The sequence below is a fragment of the Poecilia mexicana genome, unplaced genomic scaffold (assembly GCF_051168715.1).
Source record: "Poecilia mexicana isolate PSO_F unplaced genomic scaffold, ASM5116871v1 scaffold_10, whole genome shotgun sequence".
NCBI classification, from domain to species: domain Eukaryota; kingdom Metazoa; phylum Chordata; class Actinopteri; order Cyprinodontiformes; family Poeciliidae; genus Poecilia; species Poecilia mexicana.
Window position 1 is genome coordinate 11,942,136 of NW_028263379.1, and position 19,685 is coordinate 11,961,820.

At 37.2% G+C, this 19,685-nt stretch overlaps 1 protein-coding gene across 1 annotated transcript; it reads left to right on the forward strand.

Moving 5' to 3' along the window:
• Positions 1–443: 443 nt before the first annotated feature.
• srpx2 (sushi-repeat containing protein X-linked 2) lies at positions 444–19,177 on the forward strand. Its single transcript, XM_015006065.2, has 10 exons — positions 444–730; positions 6,149–6,223; positions 7,695–7,886; positions 12,563–12,739; positions 14,042–14,165; positions 14,245–14,366; positions 14,454–14,633; positions 15,868–16,001; positions 16,092–16,213; positions 18,564–19,177. Exons 1-10 carry the CDS (start codon positions 670–672, stop codon positions 18,742–18,744), a joined length of 1,368 nt encoding a protein of 455 aa, XP_014861551.2. The 5' UTR covers positions 444–669; the 3' UTR covers positions 18,745–19,177.
• The last annotated feature ends 508 nt before the right edge of the window (positions 19,178–19,685 follow it).

Sequence of the window (19,685 nt, forward strand, 5' to 3'; positions counted from 1 at the left end):
CACGGCCTTTAAAATTAGCGGTTTTACTTTATAAACATTTTTATTTAGACCAGTTTCATAGCTGCTAAATTAAGCTACAGTATTATCTAGCAGGATGTTTACAAATTAAACAATATCTAAAATCACAACAATATGTTTCAGGAGTAGCTGATTATTATTTGATTTAATCAGTGTCTACTATTTTCAGATTTAATGCTTGAATTAGTTGTGAGCAAATTTAAAAAAGCTACGTAGTTGTTAAAAAATTAACTCCAGCAAAGTGTACAAGTCGCATGAATGTAAATGTTAAAGAAAAAAAATCACTATTGAAGCTCACGGGTTAATGTGTTGGTGTATTTTAATCCTCTCTATGGAGTTTGTGGGGTTAATTGCTCGATTCATCATGTTTAATGCAGCAGAGGGGAGGAAACGTGCATGCATTGAAGCCCGAGGGCGCCACCTACTGGCGTTACCTTCTCACTTTACTTACTGAAAAAACTTTTCCTCTTCAGGAGCCTCTTTTTTGTCCTCATCGGGGTTCAGGCGAACTCAAGATTTTTAAAGGCTCTTTACCAAACAACTTTGAAAGCTTTTCTAGATTTTACTTTGATAATTTCTTGTAAAATCTCCTTGAACAAAACAAAACAATCGTTTTTATTCTCCGCCTGCAGAGGAATCGTTGTTACTACCATGCCAACCAACCGATGTGTTGCTGCTGCTGCTGCTGCGTTCATCTTATTCTTCTTCTCAGGTGATTCCAGAAACTACAAAACATTTCATAGCAGATTTATAACTTTTATATAATTGCAAAATTAATGCAAGAACATTTTCAGGACACTTAATGACAAAACAATCGTTACTTTAATTGTATAGAAATCTAGTTTATTGCTTAAGTGATTTTTAAAATACACAAATGCTGCGTTAGGCTAAAGATGAATGTTGAACCTCAAATTACTACCCTACTGCCCGATTTTACTACAAGAATGTGTAATTTTTTTCAAGAAAAAGAAATCAGAAAATATTTTATAAATAAATATATATATTTGTATATATATATATATTTAATTGCTTGTCGCATGAGATTACAGAGAGCAAAACAGGACATAAAACAAGACAAAACCAGAAGGAAACAAAAGAAATATCAGTAACAGTTAGTAATCAATTACTTGCAAATAATTAATACTGACAATATTAAACTGACAATAATGCATGACATCATATGGCTCTCATTTACCTTGTAATAAAATTAGGTGCATTGACATTTAGTTTGTAAAAGTCTTTAAAGTGTCTTTCAGTGTGTTTAAATATATGGTTTAATGCTGTATGTAGGATTTCTGGAGGTAATTACAGCAGCTCATCTTTCGCCTCTTGCTACTGCAGCAGGAAAACGCCTTCATCTCAGCAGAAACAACATTTGTATTAGACGCAGATGTGCTGACTGCACAGTGAGCCCATCTTCCTTGCAGGAATGAGAAGCTGCTCCTCAGCGTCCCCCAGCATGCAACTGGCCAGGCTCCAGTCAGGATGAATTAAACATTAACCCATCAAACTCACATTTAGACTCAAGCTTCTCAATATTCCATAGATAAAACCCTTACTGGCTTTACAGCATTTGTTTTTGTTTCCATTGGTATGTTGATTTGTCTTTGAGGTTGGAAGGCCTCCTCGCCATCACCCTAATCCACTGATTGTCCATTAGATTCAAAGAGGGATACTTTTAGGGCTTCAAAATAAAATCTTTAATTTCTTTCATACCAGATTTTATTTCTGATTTTAATATTTTTTTTCTTGCTTTATTTTCAAACAAAGAAATTAAAGTTTATTTTCAGAAAGTTGTTTTTATTTCTATCATCTCTTCTGAGAGTTGAATCCATGTATGTATTAGGTTATGAGAATAGAATAAAGACACAACTTTACCAGGAGAACGTCTTGAAATTACAAGAAAAAAAAGTCATTTTAATGTTTTTTATAGAAAAACAAAGCAATGTTTCCAAAAGTTAGCAAGAAAAAAAAATTCTTCACATTTTGCATTGTTTTGTACTTCCATTTGAGTTTGTACTGCTTCTAAAAACAGCCAAAGGACTTAAAAAACACTCAGATGTTTTTAGGCAATACATTAATGTTTTTTGGTGTCTGTAAAATGAGTCATTTCAAAAACCTTCTTAGTGTAATTTCACAAATCAGCAGGCACTGCCCAGTTACCTAGCAACGAAGCCCAGCCCAATACCTAGCCACCCAAGTGGAGCTCCAGCACCTTTGGTCAGCTGGTTTTACCGCTGCATTTTCTGTACAATGGCTGCTGGAAAAGACAAGTGTTTTGATGTGCAGGGAGCTCCACTTCTGCTTTTCAAAGATGTATGGTTGTATAATTGTGCATCTGTTTGCAGCCATTTTCTTGTGTAAGTGTAAATGTTGAGTTGGGGGGCTTGGCCAGCAGTCCTAAATCAGCTCCTTATGAGAGGAGATCAAAATAAACAGAACTGACCAGAATAAAATCTCTTAACTAAAAATTATTTTCTAGGGGTCAAAATGTAATGAACATGAATTGTAGACCTACCCTAACCTGTTCAATGAAGCATAATAGGTCACTTTTGAAAATCAGAATTTTCCTGCCAATTGCCTCTTGTTTTATTGGGTTAAGCTGTAGTTAAACTTCGCTCTCTCATCCTCAGGTGCTACTCTGTACTCACTGGACAGGTGGTTTAATTACAGCTCTGCTCCAGTCACTACCAGTTAATTACTGAGGTGCTCCCCCTACCATCTCCCTCAGTGGGGTTTCATTTAATCCTGCAAGATAACAGCCACACCTAAAAACTGCCCAGGAGCACACAGGGACTCAGACGATTGAAAGGACGCTGGTCGTTTCTCTTTGTCACTAGAGAGGAAGTGGACTCACAGTGCCACTGTTTGAGTATTCTGCACCATTTGATCCGTGAGGCCCCAGAGCCAGAGTCAGGGCAGTTATAAAGGTAAAGCTTCCTTGAACAGGTTAGGACAGGTTAGTTCTGTTTATTTAGAACTCCTTTCCGAATGAGCTGTTTTAGGGTCTCTGTCACTTAAAATCCAATTAAGCTGCTGCTGGCCATGCTCCCAAACTCAACTTTTACACTCTGATGTGAATTTGGCTGCAAGCAGGTTAACAATTATACTACCATACATCTGTGAAAAGCATTAGTAGAGCTGCCTGCACAACCACAAGAACACTGCAAGTGGTTTCTGAATGGTAAGACCAAAATCAAGTTTATTTATATAGCATGTTTCCAACAGCACACTCTGCTTTACAAGGAAAAACAAAACACTAAAAGTAATTAAAAGGTAACGGAGTCAAAAACCAAACATTACACAGATAAAGACTTAATAGGCTGTTAGACTAACAAAAGGCTACATTCACACTGCAGCCTGAAGTAACCCAAATCCGATTTTTAATTATTTTACCTTAATGCAACATGTATCTCAGATTATTACTACAGTCTGAACAACAGATTGGATTTTTACACTTGCTTCCCTCGCCACTTGGATATGTGTTCCTAAAACAATATGATTTTTTTCGAACGTGACCTGTGAGGCTCGGGTGGCATTCAACCCATAGACATAATATAATATATTATGTCTATGATTCAACCGACCTGAACGTCATTATTCTGCGTCCTGATACGCGCAGCCAGGAAGAAAAACAACAGCCATGGCGGACGGTAATGAGGGTTAAGTCATGTGCTAGCTGCTATTGGATAAAAATGTTAAAATCAAGGTACGCTCCACCGTTAGCATCTAGCGTTTACTTCCGCAAACACTGAACATGCTCGCTATGTGACGTTAGTCAGCATGCAGAACACTTTTAGGTTATTTGGGGTTCACATTAGGAGATCACATAAAAGTCACATATAATTGGAAACGCAAATAACCACGTGAAAAAAGTGGATTTCACAAAAACTAGCTGACCAAACATACTCCGCTTGGGTTGCTAGGTAACGAAGCTAGCTCGGCTGACGTTGCTAGGTAACAGCGCAGTGTCCGTTGAATGTGACATTACATTCCTGAGGTTTTTGAAACGGGTTGTTTTCCAGATTCTTAAAACAATTAACTTATATATTGCTAAAACGGCTGGGTGTATTTTAAACGCTTTTTAGAAGCAATTGAGACCCAAATGGAAGTATAAAATGTGAATTAAAGGACGTGCCGTTTGAATGCCCTCGTGGTGCATGCCGCTTTAAGTCTGCTGCCTCTTGAATCTTGCATAGTATCAGATGAGCTGAGTGTTTATTTCCTGTGTGACTAATGCTCTGGGAGAAAGAGGGGGCTACATTAGCCTGGGGGAAAGAGAGGAACACAGAGCTCATTATGAGTTAAAATGCTGATGACAGCTTTAATCTAAAAGTCTTCTGGTTTTAGAAACAATCTGGCGGCTGGATGTGAGGCATCCTTATTAAGAGAACATGTTGTTGAAGCGACCTTTCAGTTGGAGAAAGGAAGTGGAGCAGGAATGAGGCCTGAGACAGGGGGGAGGAAACTCTGGCATCCAGCTCCAAACATGGAGTCAGACTTTCAAAGGGCATAATGAGCGTGAAACAGCTGCAGAGAAGTTAGGATGCCTGCAGAGTGAAATACATGTGGTGTTGTGCAATAAGATACACAAATGAGTCTATAATAGAATAATGAAAATATGCTGGGTTTCCACATTTGTCATCAGATGAAGTATTTTATAACATGAGGCTGCAGACATCCATATGCTTCCCTTTATTCATTCATACAAGTCATATTGTTAAAAAGTCCATTCATTTCAGCAGCTTAGTTCACTAAATGAAACTCATTTCATAGATTAATTAGTCTCAGACTAATGTTTTCAAGCCTTTACTTGATTATTTTCTGCCTACAGTGAATAAAACATGACATGTAAAATAAAAAAAAAGACACAAGAACAGTGTTCATGCCTCAGACTACAAGATAAACATGTGCAAGCCAAATGTTTATGAGTTAAAATCTTGTCTTGTTTGAATGTGTCAACTGTAACATATAATGACACAATATACCGCCAGCTTGTTTAAATATTGGATTAAAAATGTTTGGTTTGTGATTTATTTATTCCTTATTTTTAAAATGATGTGGACTACTTTTGGTCTGGAAGTAAAGGAAATATAAATAAATAACATTTTTAACAGAAATTTTAATCAGTGAGGGAAGTGAGATTTTTCATGGAGGCACAGCAAAAGAATGAAACAAAAAAAAAAAACACTAAACAGGGCAATATTTTATTAAAACTAAAAATAAATAAATAAAAAAAAAACACATCAGAGGTTGCAGAATCCTGAACTAGCAGATGAAAACTGTGATCCTGTCTCAATATGGATCTAGCTAAAAGAGTAACATCTTAATTTATAATTCATTGTTAAAGTAAAACTGTGAAGGTGAAATATGAAATTGGTCCAAGGAACCAAATGGCTACGGTTTCTGTGCCAGTACATATTACCATAAGAAACTGATTTAGATATTCATCCACCCTGATGGTCTCTATGTAGAAACTCCCAAGTATATTATAGCCTTCAAGGTTATTTCTTGATAAGTTTCATATTAATCTATAAATGAGCCTCTTTTGGTTTGTGGTTGTATTTTATGAAGCAAAGTGGTCAAGAAATGAGTAAATCTGAAGATTTTAGTGAAACAGCTTCCAGATCTAAATTTAATCACTTCTATGAACAAATTAATGATGACAGGGAGATAATTATAGCTTTAAACCAAGTTAGATAGGATAAATAATTTAAAATAACTGATGTGCTATCAAAATGTAGTGAAATTGAAACTTTTAAATAAGGTTATTAGAATCACAATGGAATAAAAACAAAACACAATTAAATTTTTACACATTAAATCAAGTATTTCTGTTTAGTATTTCTGTTTGCATCTGTGAGAATGATCTTGGAGCTTTTCACACAGTTTTAAAACTTTCATGAGTTTCCATCGTCCTCCCTGATTTGAAAACCAGACATTTCCTCCATTAAAGGTACAGGAAATGAGCCAATGTGAGGGAAGAGCTTACATGCCTGCCTGTTTCTGTGTTACCCTCATTTTCTGTTCTCCACATGTAATATTCATCTGTGTAACAACTGTTTCACCTACATTCATTTGAAACATTTCAGACATATTTGAAAATGTGTTTCATGTCTCCACATTTCAGCGGGAGCCACCACAGACTACGACAGCTACAGTGACTTCATAGAGGAAGACGACACTCCTCAGCTGGACTACAAAGGTGCAAATGTGAAACACGTGTATAATATCTAAGGCAGCATTATTTGACACAAATAAACCTCTCTGTGCTTTATATATACACAATGAATATGATTAAGATTTGATGGTAATAATAGTTTACATCTGCTGTTCAAAATTGGAAAATTCACATTTTGGATGTTTTTGTTGCTTCTGAAAACAATCCAAGCACTTAAAAAAAACCTCCCAGCTGTTTTTTTTGTCATCAGTAATTTAATGTTTTTTGGTGTCTGGAAAACAAGCTGATTCAAAAACCTCCCAATTGTTGAGTCATAATCAAAGGGAACTGTGCTGTTAACTAGCAACCCCAGCTAAGCCCAGCCCTGTTACCTAGCAATCCCAGCTAAACCAGGCCCGTTACCTAGCAACCCCAGCTAAGCCCAGCCCCGTTACTTAGCAACCCCAGCTAAGCCCAGCCCCATTACTTAGCAACCCCAGCTAAACCAGCCCCGTTATCTAGCAACCCCAGCTAAACCAGCCCCGTTACATGGCAACCCCAGCTAAACCAGCCCCGTTACCTGGCAACCCCAGCTAAACCAGCCCCGTTACCTGGCAACCCCAGCTAAACCAGCCCCGTTATCTAGCAACCCCAGCTAAACCAGCCCCGTTATCTAGCAACCCCAGCTAAACCAGCCCCGTTATCTAGCAACCCCAGCTAAACCAGCCCCGTTACCTGGCAACCCCAGCTAAACCAGCCAGAGAGCCTTGCTCAGCTCTTTCTAAAAGGAGCTCAAAGCAGAACTAAGCAGACTGAAATCTCATTCTAAGAATTATTTGTATGTTTTGTATCACCATAGACTTTTCCTAAACTGTTGAAGGAAGCATAGTAGATCATTTTACAGTGATAATTAAGAAGTGTTAATATATTTCTGCGTTGGGTTTATTAAAACATGAATCTCAGATAATGAATTTTCAACATGTTTTTTTAAACAATAAAGTTTATTCTGTCTGTTTTTGTTTGTTTTAATTCCTTAATAATTTGAACATCTTACCACATATTTTCCATCTAAATATAACATAACTAGAGAGCCTGTAAAATAAATAATTAGCTAACAATTATTGAAGATTGACACAATAACAGTAAACATGTAATATGTTGTGCAGTCTGACTGTTTGACCTTAGAAAACATAAAATATTAGCACATAATTAGCATGAATTTCCTGTCCAATATTTACTTTGTTATTTTTGCATAAATTTTTTATTTTTTACAATTATTAAACTTTTTTTCAATATAGAAATTAAAAGTTGCTCCAGTTTACAGATTTTCTAACCTTTTTTAGACTGGCTGCTTTTTCAGTTTGTTCCTTGGATTTTGGAGGAATTTTCCTAAGAATTGATAAGATGACATGAAATAATCTTCATTAGTGACAGAAATGAAAACAGAATACTAAATAATAACAATAAATAATTTTTCTGCTTTTCTTTGTTTTTCTCTCTTCTTCTTTGAAAGCAGACCCAAACTGGTGTCGCTCTCCACATCTGCCTAATGGTGAGGTGTCGTGCCGCTCCCCTCGCGGTGGGGCCCACCGGGGTTTGCTGGGCACCCGGTGTGAGATGACCTGCGACCGAGGCTACCGACTGCTGGGCAGAAGGTCGATTCAGTGCCTCGCCAACCGCCTCTGGTCCGGGTCGGCTTACTGCCACAGTACGTGGACACTTTTAGTCTTTATTACCAACAATATGAATCTGAGGCCTTGTGAATTGCTGCTCTGAATATGTTCTTTCAGTGAGAGGCCTTTTTAGAGTCTGTTTGCTCCAGTTAACGATTAATCGATAACTAAATGAGTTGACGATTATTTCAATAAATCACCATGATTAATCGTTTCGGCCCTATTTTAAAACAATAAAGCAAAAAGTAAAGGAATAATCTTTTATTTGAACTTAATGAACTTAATTCAGAGCCCTCCATTGGAAATGATCTGCATGCTGTTTCCGGTCCGTGCTACAGCTTGTCTACTGAATGCTTTAAAGTCTAACTCAGGATCCTAAAATGGATGCTGGCATTAATGAGAAACCAGAGCTGGGAAACGGAAATGGTGCGACTTACGAATAGTTAGTCATGAGTCTGACAGAACAACCTGCAGGCGTTTCAAGGAGGCTTTGTTTAGACACGTGAATGATGATGAATTTCAGTCATCCAGATGTGAAGAAATAAGAAGAGCATGAATAAGAATTTACACTTCAGACTGTAACAGAATGAAACTCATCAAACTGCCAAACTGAGATTTGACCAACCAGACATCAGCGCCTAATTACGCTTCATTCATTTGAGAGCTAGCAAAATGTTGTAATAACAGAAAGTTTTCAAAATGTAGCGCTTGAAATGATCATGAGATTAGAATAAGGCTGAAACGATTAATCAGATTAATCATGATTAATCTATTTCTGAAATATCGTTAACTAAGTTAGTAATAGATTAATCGTTAACTGGAGAATTCAGACTCTAAGAAGGCCATTTGATTAAGAAACGACATATTTAGATCAGTAATTAAATCAAAACTGTACAAAAATATGTAAATAATTTACATCTAGGAAAAAAAGCACCTTTATTTATAATTCTGTTTAATCCAAAACATAGTTTTAGTTCAAATTCACTAAAAGAATGGTATCGCATTCTAGGCAATAAAATGTTTATTTTCTCATTTAAAAAAGGAATTGAATTATTTATTTTCATCTTTTAATGTATTTCAAATATTGTTTAATAAAAGCTTAATAGGTTAATGAAAATCTGTAGAACGTGCCAATTTTGTATCTGATTAATTGATTAATCGTCAGAATAATTGATTACTAAAATAATTGTTTGTTGCAGTCTGAAATTAGAATAAATAAACAAGACAAAAACATAATTTCAGAGCTTATGAGATGTGCTGCAGGAGGAAATAGGCTACAAATAATATTTTCTGGTTGAAATTTGATTTGTAAATCATACACTTCAAAAACAAAATCTTATCAAGTATTTCTGGTTTAGGTTTTAGCCCAAATATCTTATTACACTTGAAATAAAACAAAAATAACTTAAAAGGGACGATCCAGCAAAATATAAGAGCGTGTTTTGAATCAATTATTTCTTAATATTGATGAAAATTTGCTTTTCTATTGGCAGATTATTTCACTAAAAACCTGAGAAAAATCTCTTGTTATAAGTAAAATAATCTGCCAGTAGAACTAGAACTTTTAAATCAGGGGTGTCAAACTCAATTTCACCGAGGGCCACTTCAGCATATTGGCCCCCCTCAACGGGCCACATTGACGGTACAAATCAGGAGTGCATCCCTGCTAAAACACCCCAGACAAAAGGTTGACTTCCCTCATTCAGTTCTGTAGGCTTATAATGATTCAATGGTCCAGGTGTGTTAGAGAAGGAATGCATCTGAAGTTGTAGATGGTAGCTCTGGAAAACTAGACTTGGGCAGCCCCAGCATACTGTAAATGTATAAAAATATAATGTTAAAAATAAATTAAACACCACCTCATATTGTTAAATAACTGATTTTATGTATTGAAGTTTTATATATTGCATTTGAGTTCCCATGGCCTATAAAATGCTGGGGGCCATGAGTTTGACACATGTACATTACGCCATAGAACTGCCAATTGGTAATTGAAGTAAAGTAGCTTCGATTTCAAAGAAGCCGACATTGAAGTCGATTGGCAAATGAACCATCACGAAAGAGGAAGGCTCTTGTTGTCTCACTGCACCCCAAGAGATGCATAACCTACAAAAACCATTTCTGTCTGGTTTTGAACCAGAGACCTTTTGCATGTAAAGCAAACATGATAACCACTACACTACAGGAACTGAACTTCTCTGCTTTGTTTCAGTTTGAGGTTCCAAAGTTGATGATGTGAGATGCAACATGAAAATTTCAACTGAGGTTTGCACTCAGATGCCTGGATTCAGAGTACAGACCATGACACCACAAAACCCTTGTTGACCTTTAGTAAACACCTGTGATGAAGAGAACATGCAAAATCTGTTTCTGTCTGGTTTCAAACCAGAAACCTTTTGCGTGTGAAGCAAATGTGATAACCACTACACTACAGGAACTGAACTTCTCTGCTCTGTTTCAGTTTGAGGTTCCAAAGTTGATGATGTGAGATGCAACACATGAAAAGTTCAACTGAGGTTTGCACTCAGATGCCTGGATTCAGAGTACAGCCCATGACACCACAAAACCCTTGTTGACCTTTAGTAAACACCTGTGATGAATAGAACATACTAAATCTGTTTCTGTCTGTCCATAAACTAAGCCTGGGATCAACAAATTGTATTAAAGATGTCATTAGCAGAGACAAATGGTTCTGCAGAGACTTGGCTAAATGGCTATAAAATAAAATCAATACTTACAAATAAAAAATGGTTCAAAAATAAAATTAACACATTAAAATAAAAAATATGTGAAATACAATCAACACTTGAAAATTAAAAATGGTTCAAAAATAATATCAACACTTAAAAATACAAAATCTCTGGAAAATAAAATATTATGTATGTTGTTTTGAAAAACATTAGAATATAAGCACTTTTATCAAATCTTCATTGTGGTAAGATCATGTAAGTTCTTCTTAAATCCATGGAAACTCAACAATTTGTAAGGTAGGTGAGTTAGCTCAGCAGGTTAGAGCACCGTGCTGGTAATGCTGAGGTCGTCGGTTCAAACCCCGTATGGGGCAATTCATGTCTAATGTCTTTCAGATAATCAACACCTCAAAATAAATAAGGGTTCAAAAATAAAATCAACACTTTACAATAAATAAGGGTCCAAAAATAAAATCAACACTTCACAATTAAAAAATGGTTCAAAAATAAAATCAACACTTCAAAATAAATAAGGGTTCAAAAATAAAATCAACACTTCAAAATAAATAAGGTTTCAAAAATAAAATCAACACTTCACAATTAAAAAATGGTTAAAAAATAAATAAGGGTTAAAAAATAAAATCAAGAGTTCAAACTGTATAATGGTTTCTGTCTGTTCAGTCCATAAAATCAATACTTACAAATAAAAAATGGTTAGGAAGCACATTACAAATCTTTTGTTGAAATGGTGCGTTAAATTCAAGTCTCCATTACAGACCAGAAAAAACTAAAGAGAATGCAACGTTGTGTTAATCCATTTGAGGAGCCGGTAGTTTATCTGGAGGAAATAAATGACGATGCAAAAGTTAATTAGACTGTAACATGCGCAGTCCGCTGCTCAACCACTGCGAAATTAGAAAGAAACCGCTGGAAGTAACTCACCCAGCGGATTTAACAAATGGAGCCTTCTGGGTTCACGTTACCCAGGAGAGCGGCGCTCTGGAGGAGCTGCAGACGTAACATCTGTCAGTTTCGGAGAAGCGAAACCAGCAAAAAAAAAAAAAAAAAAAAAAATCCTAGTAGAAGCGCACACCGGACCGCGCAGGGTAAAACACTCAGTTAATCTGATTGGATCAGACAGATCCAACTGACTGATGAATTAGCGCAGAATTTTCTGCAGATGGGAACCAGGAGGAAGTACGTTCAGACCCCAGCGGGTGAAGTGATGCTAATTTAAGTGAAGTCGCTTAATTTAATTTATTAAAAGTTATTGGGGCCTCAGTCAGTGGTTTTTGTCACTACGAGAAAAATGTAGATACATTTATCTGCTTAATTTGTGATGGGATCTGGATTAACGGTGAAGATTAACTAAACCGCATAAAATGCGACTAAGTAGCCGATGTTAATATGATTGTAATTTCACGGATAAAAATAGTACATGACCGATTTTTTTTATGTTGTCGGTCAAGATAACAGATAACAAAAAAAGTCTAGCGCCACCTGCCGCCCTGACACCAACTCACACACATCTTCATTCACAGTCTTACTTGTAAATCGATTTTTCTTTTCTTGGACGTTTTGATGTTAGCTTGTCGATGTCTCAGTTTTATTCGCTGGGAAAATCAATAAGCAGCTTGAGGTGACTCTGCTGCTCTCTAGTGGCGAGAAGCTGTAATGTTGGCTGGTAACAATTGGAATGCATTGTGGGAGATGTAGTTTGTAATCAATTCGTGCTCAAAACCTATTTTAAGTCAATCATCGGCCTATAAAATGCTGGGGGGGGCCACATAAAATGACATGGCGGGCCACATGTGACCCGCGGGCCTTGAGTTTGACACATGTGTTTTAAATCAATATTAAGGATCCTTGACTCAAAACAAGTTCTTATGTCTTGCTGAAGTCACTTGTAAGTTAGTTTTGTCTTATTTCAAGTGTACAAGATATTTGTAATATTTTGTGTTTTTGCAGTGTAAAAAAGGCCTAACTATGACTGCAGTGAATGTGTACTGATGTTTCTGCAGGGGTTCGTTGCCATGTCCTGCCCCTCATCCCACAGGGCAGATACTCCTGCACTCAGGGCTTCTTCGTGGACTCCAGGTGTGAGTTTACCTGTCGACCCGGCTACCGCATCGAGGGGGAACACTCGCGCACCTGCCTGCACCGGGGTTCGTGGAGCGGAGTACAGCCGGAGTGTTCAGGTTGAGTTTCTTTAAGATGTTCAAACTTTTAAAAGTCTTTTAGGAAATTCTGTGAACTGCGGCTTGAACTTGGGTCCATTTGTGCTATTGCTCAACTTCCTGAGATTCCTTTCTCAAAACAAGGTCCACATGTGTTTGCTCTCACGGCTTCACAGAAACTGACTAATTTCCTGAGAGGATCCAAACCGCAGCCTGCAGTTACTCCTCATGTTCTACTCCTGAAATTAAAGCTGTCGCCTTTTCCACAAAACGCTTCGTAAAACTTCACCAAGTTCTATGAATTAGCATTAGCCTCACTTAACTGTATTGTCTGTGTTTATCTTACATCACTTTGTTCTCTAAAGGGGTAAATTTTAGACCCATAAATCTTTACTTATTGAAATCATAAAATATAAATAAAACAAAATCATAAAATATAAATAAAACATATTTAGGCCTTGTCGTTTTTAAAAGCAAATAAATAAAAAACACATATTAGCAGTAAAAAACAGGAAGTGAGCACCATCTTTGGATGACAACACATAATCTAGATCTGCAGTGTGAGAAGGATTCATGTTTTACATAAATTAAAAGGATAATTTAATGAGAATATGTTTAATAATTGTAGCAAGAGCTTTTGATACAAAGATAATATAATCAGGCAGTAAACAGGAGAGCTTATGAGATAACTGTTTAACTTCAGACTTTAGTATTTATTTTCTCTGTGTCTGAGCTAAATGACGAATAAAGTCTTTAACTGATTGTTTTAGCTGCTATACCACCCAACATGTGTAGCGTTAGCATGAAACGACTTTTTAGGACAGAATAATATTTTCATGGGGAAACTAACTGAAAATATGCCCTGTACAATGACTGGTGGAAAAGACAAGTGCTTTGTTGTTGACTTATCATTCAGAACCCACTTGCTGCATTCTTATTGGTTGTGCAGGAGGCTCCACTTCTGCTTTTCAGAGATGTATAATTATGCATCTCTTTGCAGCCATTTTCAGATGCAGGTGTAAACGCTGGATAGGAGGTTGTTGCCAGCAGCAGATTGTTTGGATTTAAAGTGACAGGAGGCCCTAAAACAGCTCAGAACTGACCAGATTAAAATCTCTTTATGTAAGAATGATTTTGTGGAAAAAATGTAATGAACATGTTTTGTTTAGCCCATAAAGCAATACTAACCTGTTCAACCTGGTTACCTGTGGTAACATGATGAGAACTATGCAAGCTGAATAAGAAATGCATAGCTGCAGATCTTGTGATAATAAAAGACATGTCTTGTATCTGTTTTTTGTGGTGGTCAATATTTTACTTCAGATACCGACCCTCCGAAGATCAGGTGTCCACCATCCAGACTGAAAGTGGCTGAACCTGGGAAGCTCACCGCCAGAGTGAGCTGGGACCCCCCAGCTGCCACTGATACTGCAGACAAATTCCTGAAGTAAGTTGATTTTCCCTCTCTTGTTTCTTCTTCAGTTTTAAATAAACGCCCGACCGTCTCCTGTCTCTCTGCTGTGCAGTGTGGTGTTAGTGGACCAGCAGCCCGGCTCCGAGTTTAAGGAGGGACTGCATGTCATCAGATACAAAGTGTACGATCAGGCCAGGAACAGAGCTGCCTGCAAGTTTATTGTACGTGTTGAGGGTAAGCGGCCAGGGTTTTTTTCCTCTCATGAAGTGATTCAAGCTGCAACACATGGAGCTGATACAGGCTTTTTCCACTCTGTCTCAGTGAGAAGGTGTCCAGAACTGCCGCCGCCGCTACACGGTTACCTCATCTGCTCGTCTGATGGGAATAACTACGGCGCAGAGTGTGAATACCTCTGTGACGGCGGATATGAGCGCAAGGGAATGTCTAGCCGAGTCTGCCAGTTCAACCGCAGCTGGAGCGGAGGACCGGCGGAGTGTGTCCGTGAGTAGAGTCACACAAAACACAGCAGCAGTTTAAAAGGTGCATCGATAAATTCATTTAGATTAGTGTTTAATAGCATGAATCTTTGGGAAATGTGAGTATTTTTGTTTAAAACGTGGATAATGTGTAACTTTTTGAGAAATGATGGAATAGGACTATCTGATGAGTTTTAAATTTTTTCAGTTAATACCAGAGACCTTTGAACTTTGATTTGGGATCAGTTCATACATGTTTATGAGTCTTGTACACTTAGGATGTTTTCACAGCTGATAGTCCGGTGGACTCAGTTGGATTGGGGACCAAAATTACAACATTTGTTACATTTTCAGCTGCTGCAGTTCGTTTTCACACTGCACTGTATCAAATGATCCAAACCCTTTGAAAAACCTGTTCCCCTCCTCGCCTGCGGTGGCGCTGCACCAAGAACAACAGAAAGAAATGACATAAAAACCGCAGAAGAAGACACTGAGCGTGACTTCTTTCTTCGCAAAATGTAAACAAAAGTTGAGTTGTGTCAGATATTAGTGGTTATAGAAGGTTGTTGGTAAAAGAACATGAGCTCTGCTAGCGCCAGACTTGCACGTTTGTTTTGGTTGTATTTACCCAGAATTCCCTGCGCTGTAGTCCACTTCCTGCTTTTGGAGAGCTCTCCGGTTCAATTTGCATTCCTATATGTATTCAAACTGCACCAGAGTTCATATACATACCGCTCTGAAAAGAGCCTACTGCAGTGAACCCCATTGAAAACCTCCTGATTATTCCACCAAATATTGATTTCTGAAATCTGAGTTAAAACATCAGTTTTGTTGTTTCTTAATGAATATGAACTTATTTTCTTTGCATTATCTGAGGTCTGAAAGCACTGCATCCATTTCATTATTTTGACCATTTATCATTTTTTGGAGATAAAAACTACATTTTTGCTTGGGATTTCGGAGACATGTCAGTAGTTCGTAGACTAAAAGAACAATGTTCATTTTACTCAAATGTGAAAGTAAATCAGAGAAACTGATCATTTTTATGTGGTCTCTGAACTTTTTCCAGAGCTGTACAAATATGCTAGCTTTTTGCTCTTGGGGGACCCCTGGTGGTGTGGAGGTCCTAAACAGCCTCTTTACTCCCATTGCCTCAAAAAAGCTCAAAGATCAAAAATCATTTTAAAAGCCTCGTTAGATCTGTGCAAACATTGCAGTGTTTGTGTGCTGCAGGTTGTAAATTATTGTTTATTATGCAGCGATGGAGTTTAAGTTCAGCGTACAGACAGTCGGCGCTCTCCTGGATCAGTTCTATGAAAAGAGGAGGCTGCTGATCATGTCGGCGCCCAACATATCCGACCCAGACTACCAGCTGCAGAACATCATGATCCAGGTGAGGAACCGTCGCTCTGCTCTCTACAGTGTTTTACAGGGTTTTTTTTTTTTTACAGTGTTTTAACGAGCAGGTTCTTCTTTTCCCCAGAAATCTGACTGTGGGTTGGACCTTCGACACGTCACAGTGGTTGAGCTGCTGGGCTCCCCGCCGCGTGAGACGGGACGCATCAAAGAAAATCTGCTGCAGTCAGACGTCATCGAGGGTTTGAGGTGAGACCTATCTAAATGGGTCATTCAGAGAAAATAAACTAATTAACAAAAATATATGTATATCATTACAAGTAAGGAGTATTTTCTCTTCAGCCTTTAAATGAGAAATATTATGAAAATCATCATTTTTGAGCTTTTTCATCATGTTATAATGTAATTTCCTAGAATTTTATCACAATATTTTGTAATAATAATAATAAAAATTATGATAACTGCATAGCACAGCATTCAGTATAAATACTACTGTTGAAAAACATTCCTATTTGACATAGATCAAAGATCATATAGATTCTTCAGGATGTCATTTACATAAAGAAATGTGATTTATTTTACTTAACTGCACATAGAGACTTTATTTAATCATATTTATGAATTTACTGATATTTTTGGATGCTTTCTTGGAAAAAACAAGGCAGAAAATAGATTAAAAAACATTTTAGTCAGTTTTTTGACATTAATTGAAATTTATTGTGATGACGATAAATCCAGATTCTTATTTTGATTTATCGTCAAATCAATATAGGAGTTTTGACGATATCAAAATGGTCAAAATATCAAATTCTGACAATATTTTTCACATTCAGTGTGAAAAATAAAGGATCGTTTATCATTTATATTTCATGACAAATGATTAATTATCCAGTCTTACTATTCACAGTCTTCTGTAACTCATCCATACAACCACATACGTCTTTAATAAAACAACCAGAAGCGAAATCTTTTCCTGTTCTATATAATCCATTATGTTTCAAGTTAGTTTAGATATATACAGCACGAAGGCAACATAATTACTTGATTATGCTATAAAATGGAACCATGTGTCTGGAAAACTCACAACACTCTCCTTTAATGTAAAAAAAAAACACTCACTTGTGAGAGTCTGTTACTCTTATCCATTTTATAGTTAACCATCTTCAAAGAAACATAACTTAAACAAGCTTTGGCTCATTAAACAAGCTGAGTTTTAAAAAAAGTCTCAACTTTGCACCAGAAACACACTAATTCCTCCTAGGAGAACTCCAGGCTCAGACTTCTTTCCAATAACTGTGTAAGTCGAGAACGGAGCCCCTCTCATTCTTTCCAGACTGGAAAATCTCCAAACATCCAGTCTTTACCCTGACTCATGAATCCACAGCTTCACAGGACTGAACACAGAGAGAGGTAGTTAAAGGCAAGAGGCTGCAGGGTAGGGAATAAAAAAAGGGCTAAACTTTGTCCAACGTGCCTGGCAGTAGAGGCAGTAACAAAAAAATAAAAGTAGATGTGTTAAAGATGACATATTATGCTTCCTGGAATAGATTAGTATAGGTCTGTGGTCTGTACAAAACATGTTCATTACATTTTCTGTACAAAATCATTCTTAGATAATGAGATTTTAGTCCTATCAGTTCATAATGAGCTGTTTTAGGGCGTCTTGTGACTTTAAATCCAAATATACTGCTGCTGGCCGCGCCCACTTAACTCAACGTTTACACTCACACATGGAAATGGCTGCAAACAGATACGCAATTATTCATCCACACATTTTTGAAAAGCAAAAGTAGAGCTTCCTGAACAACCAACAAGAATGCATCAAAGTGTTTTCTGGATGTTAAATCAACAACAAAACACTCGTAATAAAATCAAACGTACTGGAGTCCGCTTAGGTTGCTAGGTAACGGAGCTCGGGTTGCTAGGTGACGGCTCATTGAATGTGACTTGACAGGAGGTTTTTGAAACGGCTCATATTCCAGACACCAAAAAACATTAATTTGTGGCCAAAAAACAGGCAGGTGTTTTTTTTAAGTGCTTGTCCTGTTTTTGGAAGCAGTAGAAACCCAAACAGAAGTACAAAGAACGTGCAAAATATGTTTTGCATAAGTGGTCCTCTTTGCAAAACCACTTCTGTAAAAAAAATACCATTATTGTGACAGTATGGTATTAAAGATAATCAGTAAAAATTTTTAAAAAATCTCCCATTGCAACCAATCAGAGCTCAGAGGAATGTTGTAGTGCTGTCAATCATACTTGTGTGCGCCTGCTTGTCCAGTCTTACACCTCCCTTTCTGCTACTGCAGAGCCAGCAATGAATGCTAGGCTAGTTAGCATAACCACCCATGATGACAAATAAACAGTGTTTTGTGTAAAGATAATTTGTTTCTCCACCATTAGCACATTGAACATGGGGTACACCAGGTTGATTGACAGCGTTAAGACCCACCTCCTGGCTCTGATTGGTTGTTTTTGGTTGGGAACGGTGCGTTTAGACAATAGTAGCATAGTGCAGAGGTAGAAGAGATCAATCTTTTTGTAAATCATGAAACCGGACTCTGTTTCTATTGTTAATTGCTTGTATTGTTTCCGTCTCTAGGCAAGCATTCAGAATCTCCCGATTCTACTTCAGCATGGTGCTGCTGGACAAGCTGGGCATTGACCGAGAGCGCTTCATCGTCCCAGTGTCGTCAGAGGAGCTCTTCTCCTACATAGACAATTTCCTGATGGAGGAGGAGGAACGGGAGAGGCTGGAGCTGCACAGAGACTTCTGCGATTAATTTATGGAGGCTCTCCGGCTGCCGCGGCAACGCCATCATGTTTATTAGACGAGATGTGGAGGGACAACCAACCAGGAACCAGTTCCAGGGGGGATTAAAGCAGAGGGCAGCTCCTCATGTTTAAATGGGGTCATTACACAAGACTGAAGTGCTGGCACTGTTTGTTCAATATAAAACCAACATCTGGGGCAGGAAAGGAGTTTATTTTTACTTTACATCAATAAATTCTGTTCTAATTTATAATAAAATAACATTTTTATTGCAAGAAATCTAGAATAACCTATTCTGCTTTAATGTCATGTACAACTATTAAATCCCAGAGTTAAAAATCTAGTTTACCAGTAAATGACATGTTAGAAAAGGGAAAATGACCAGGTGGACATAGAGATGCAAGTTATTAATAAATTTAAAGTCGAATAATCTTATCAATTGACTAATGACTTGACAATCAGCATCTTTTCTTAGTTATCTTATTTTTTTTTTGTTTAATTCCTTCTCTTTTCGCTGTTATTTTTTAAAGGAGCGGCCATCTTCTTAGAAATCTGAGTTTTCTATCAAGATGCCGACTGTCTTCCTGTAACATAAATGGCTACATTTTTTAGAAAATAAAAATATTTAGTGTCAGCTGTATTAAATACTGAGAAAAAAAAACCCGTGAAATTGTGCCTTTCTCACATTATTAAGGTTAGACGTATTTTGTAAAATATAAAAGAACCTATAGGGTTGGTGAAAAATAAAAATATTAAAATAATTAAATATGTCAAGCAAAAGTTGCTGATGAACAGAGATGAATATGGAAGTCTGGCTGATCTTACAGAAATGTTAAAACTTCGCTACATGAAGTGCTTTAACTCACGACAGCCCTTAAAATCAACCTTGCTAATCATTTTTATTTTATTTTTTTAACCTTTACTCCGTTTTTCTGTCTGCACAGCCTCACC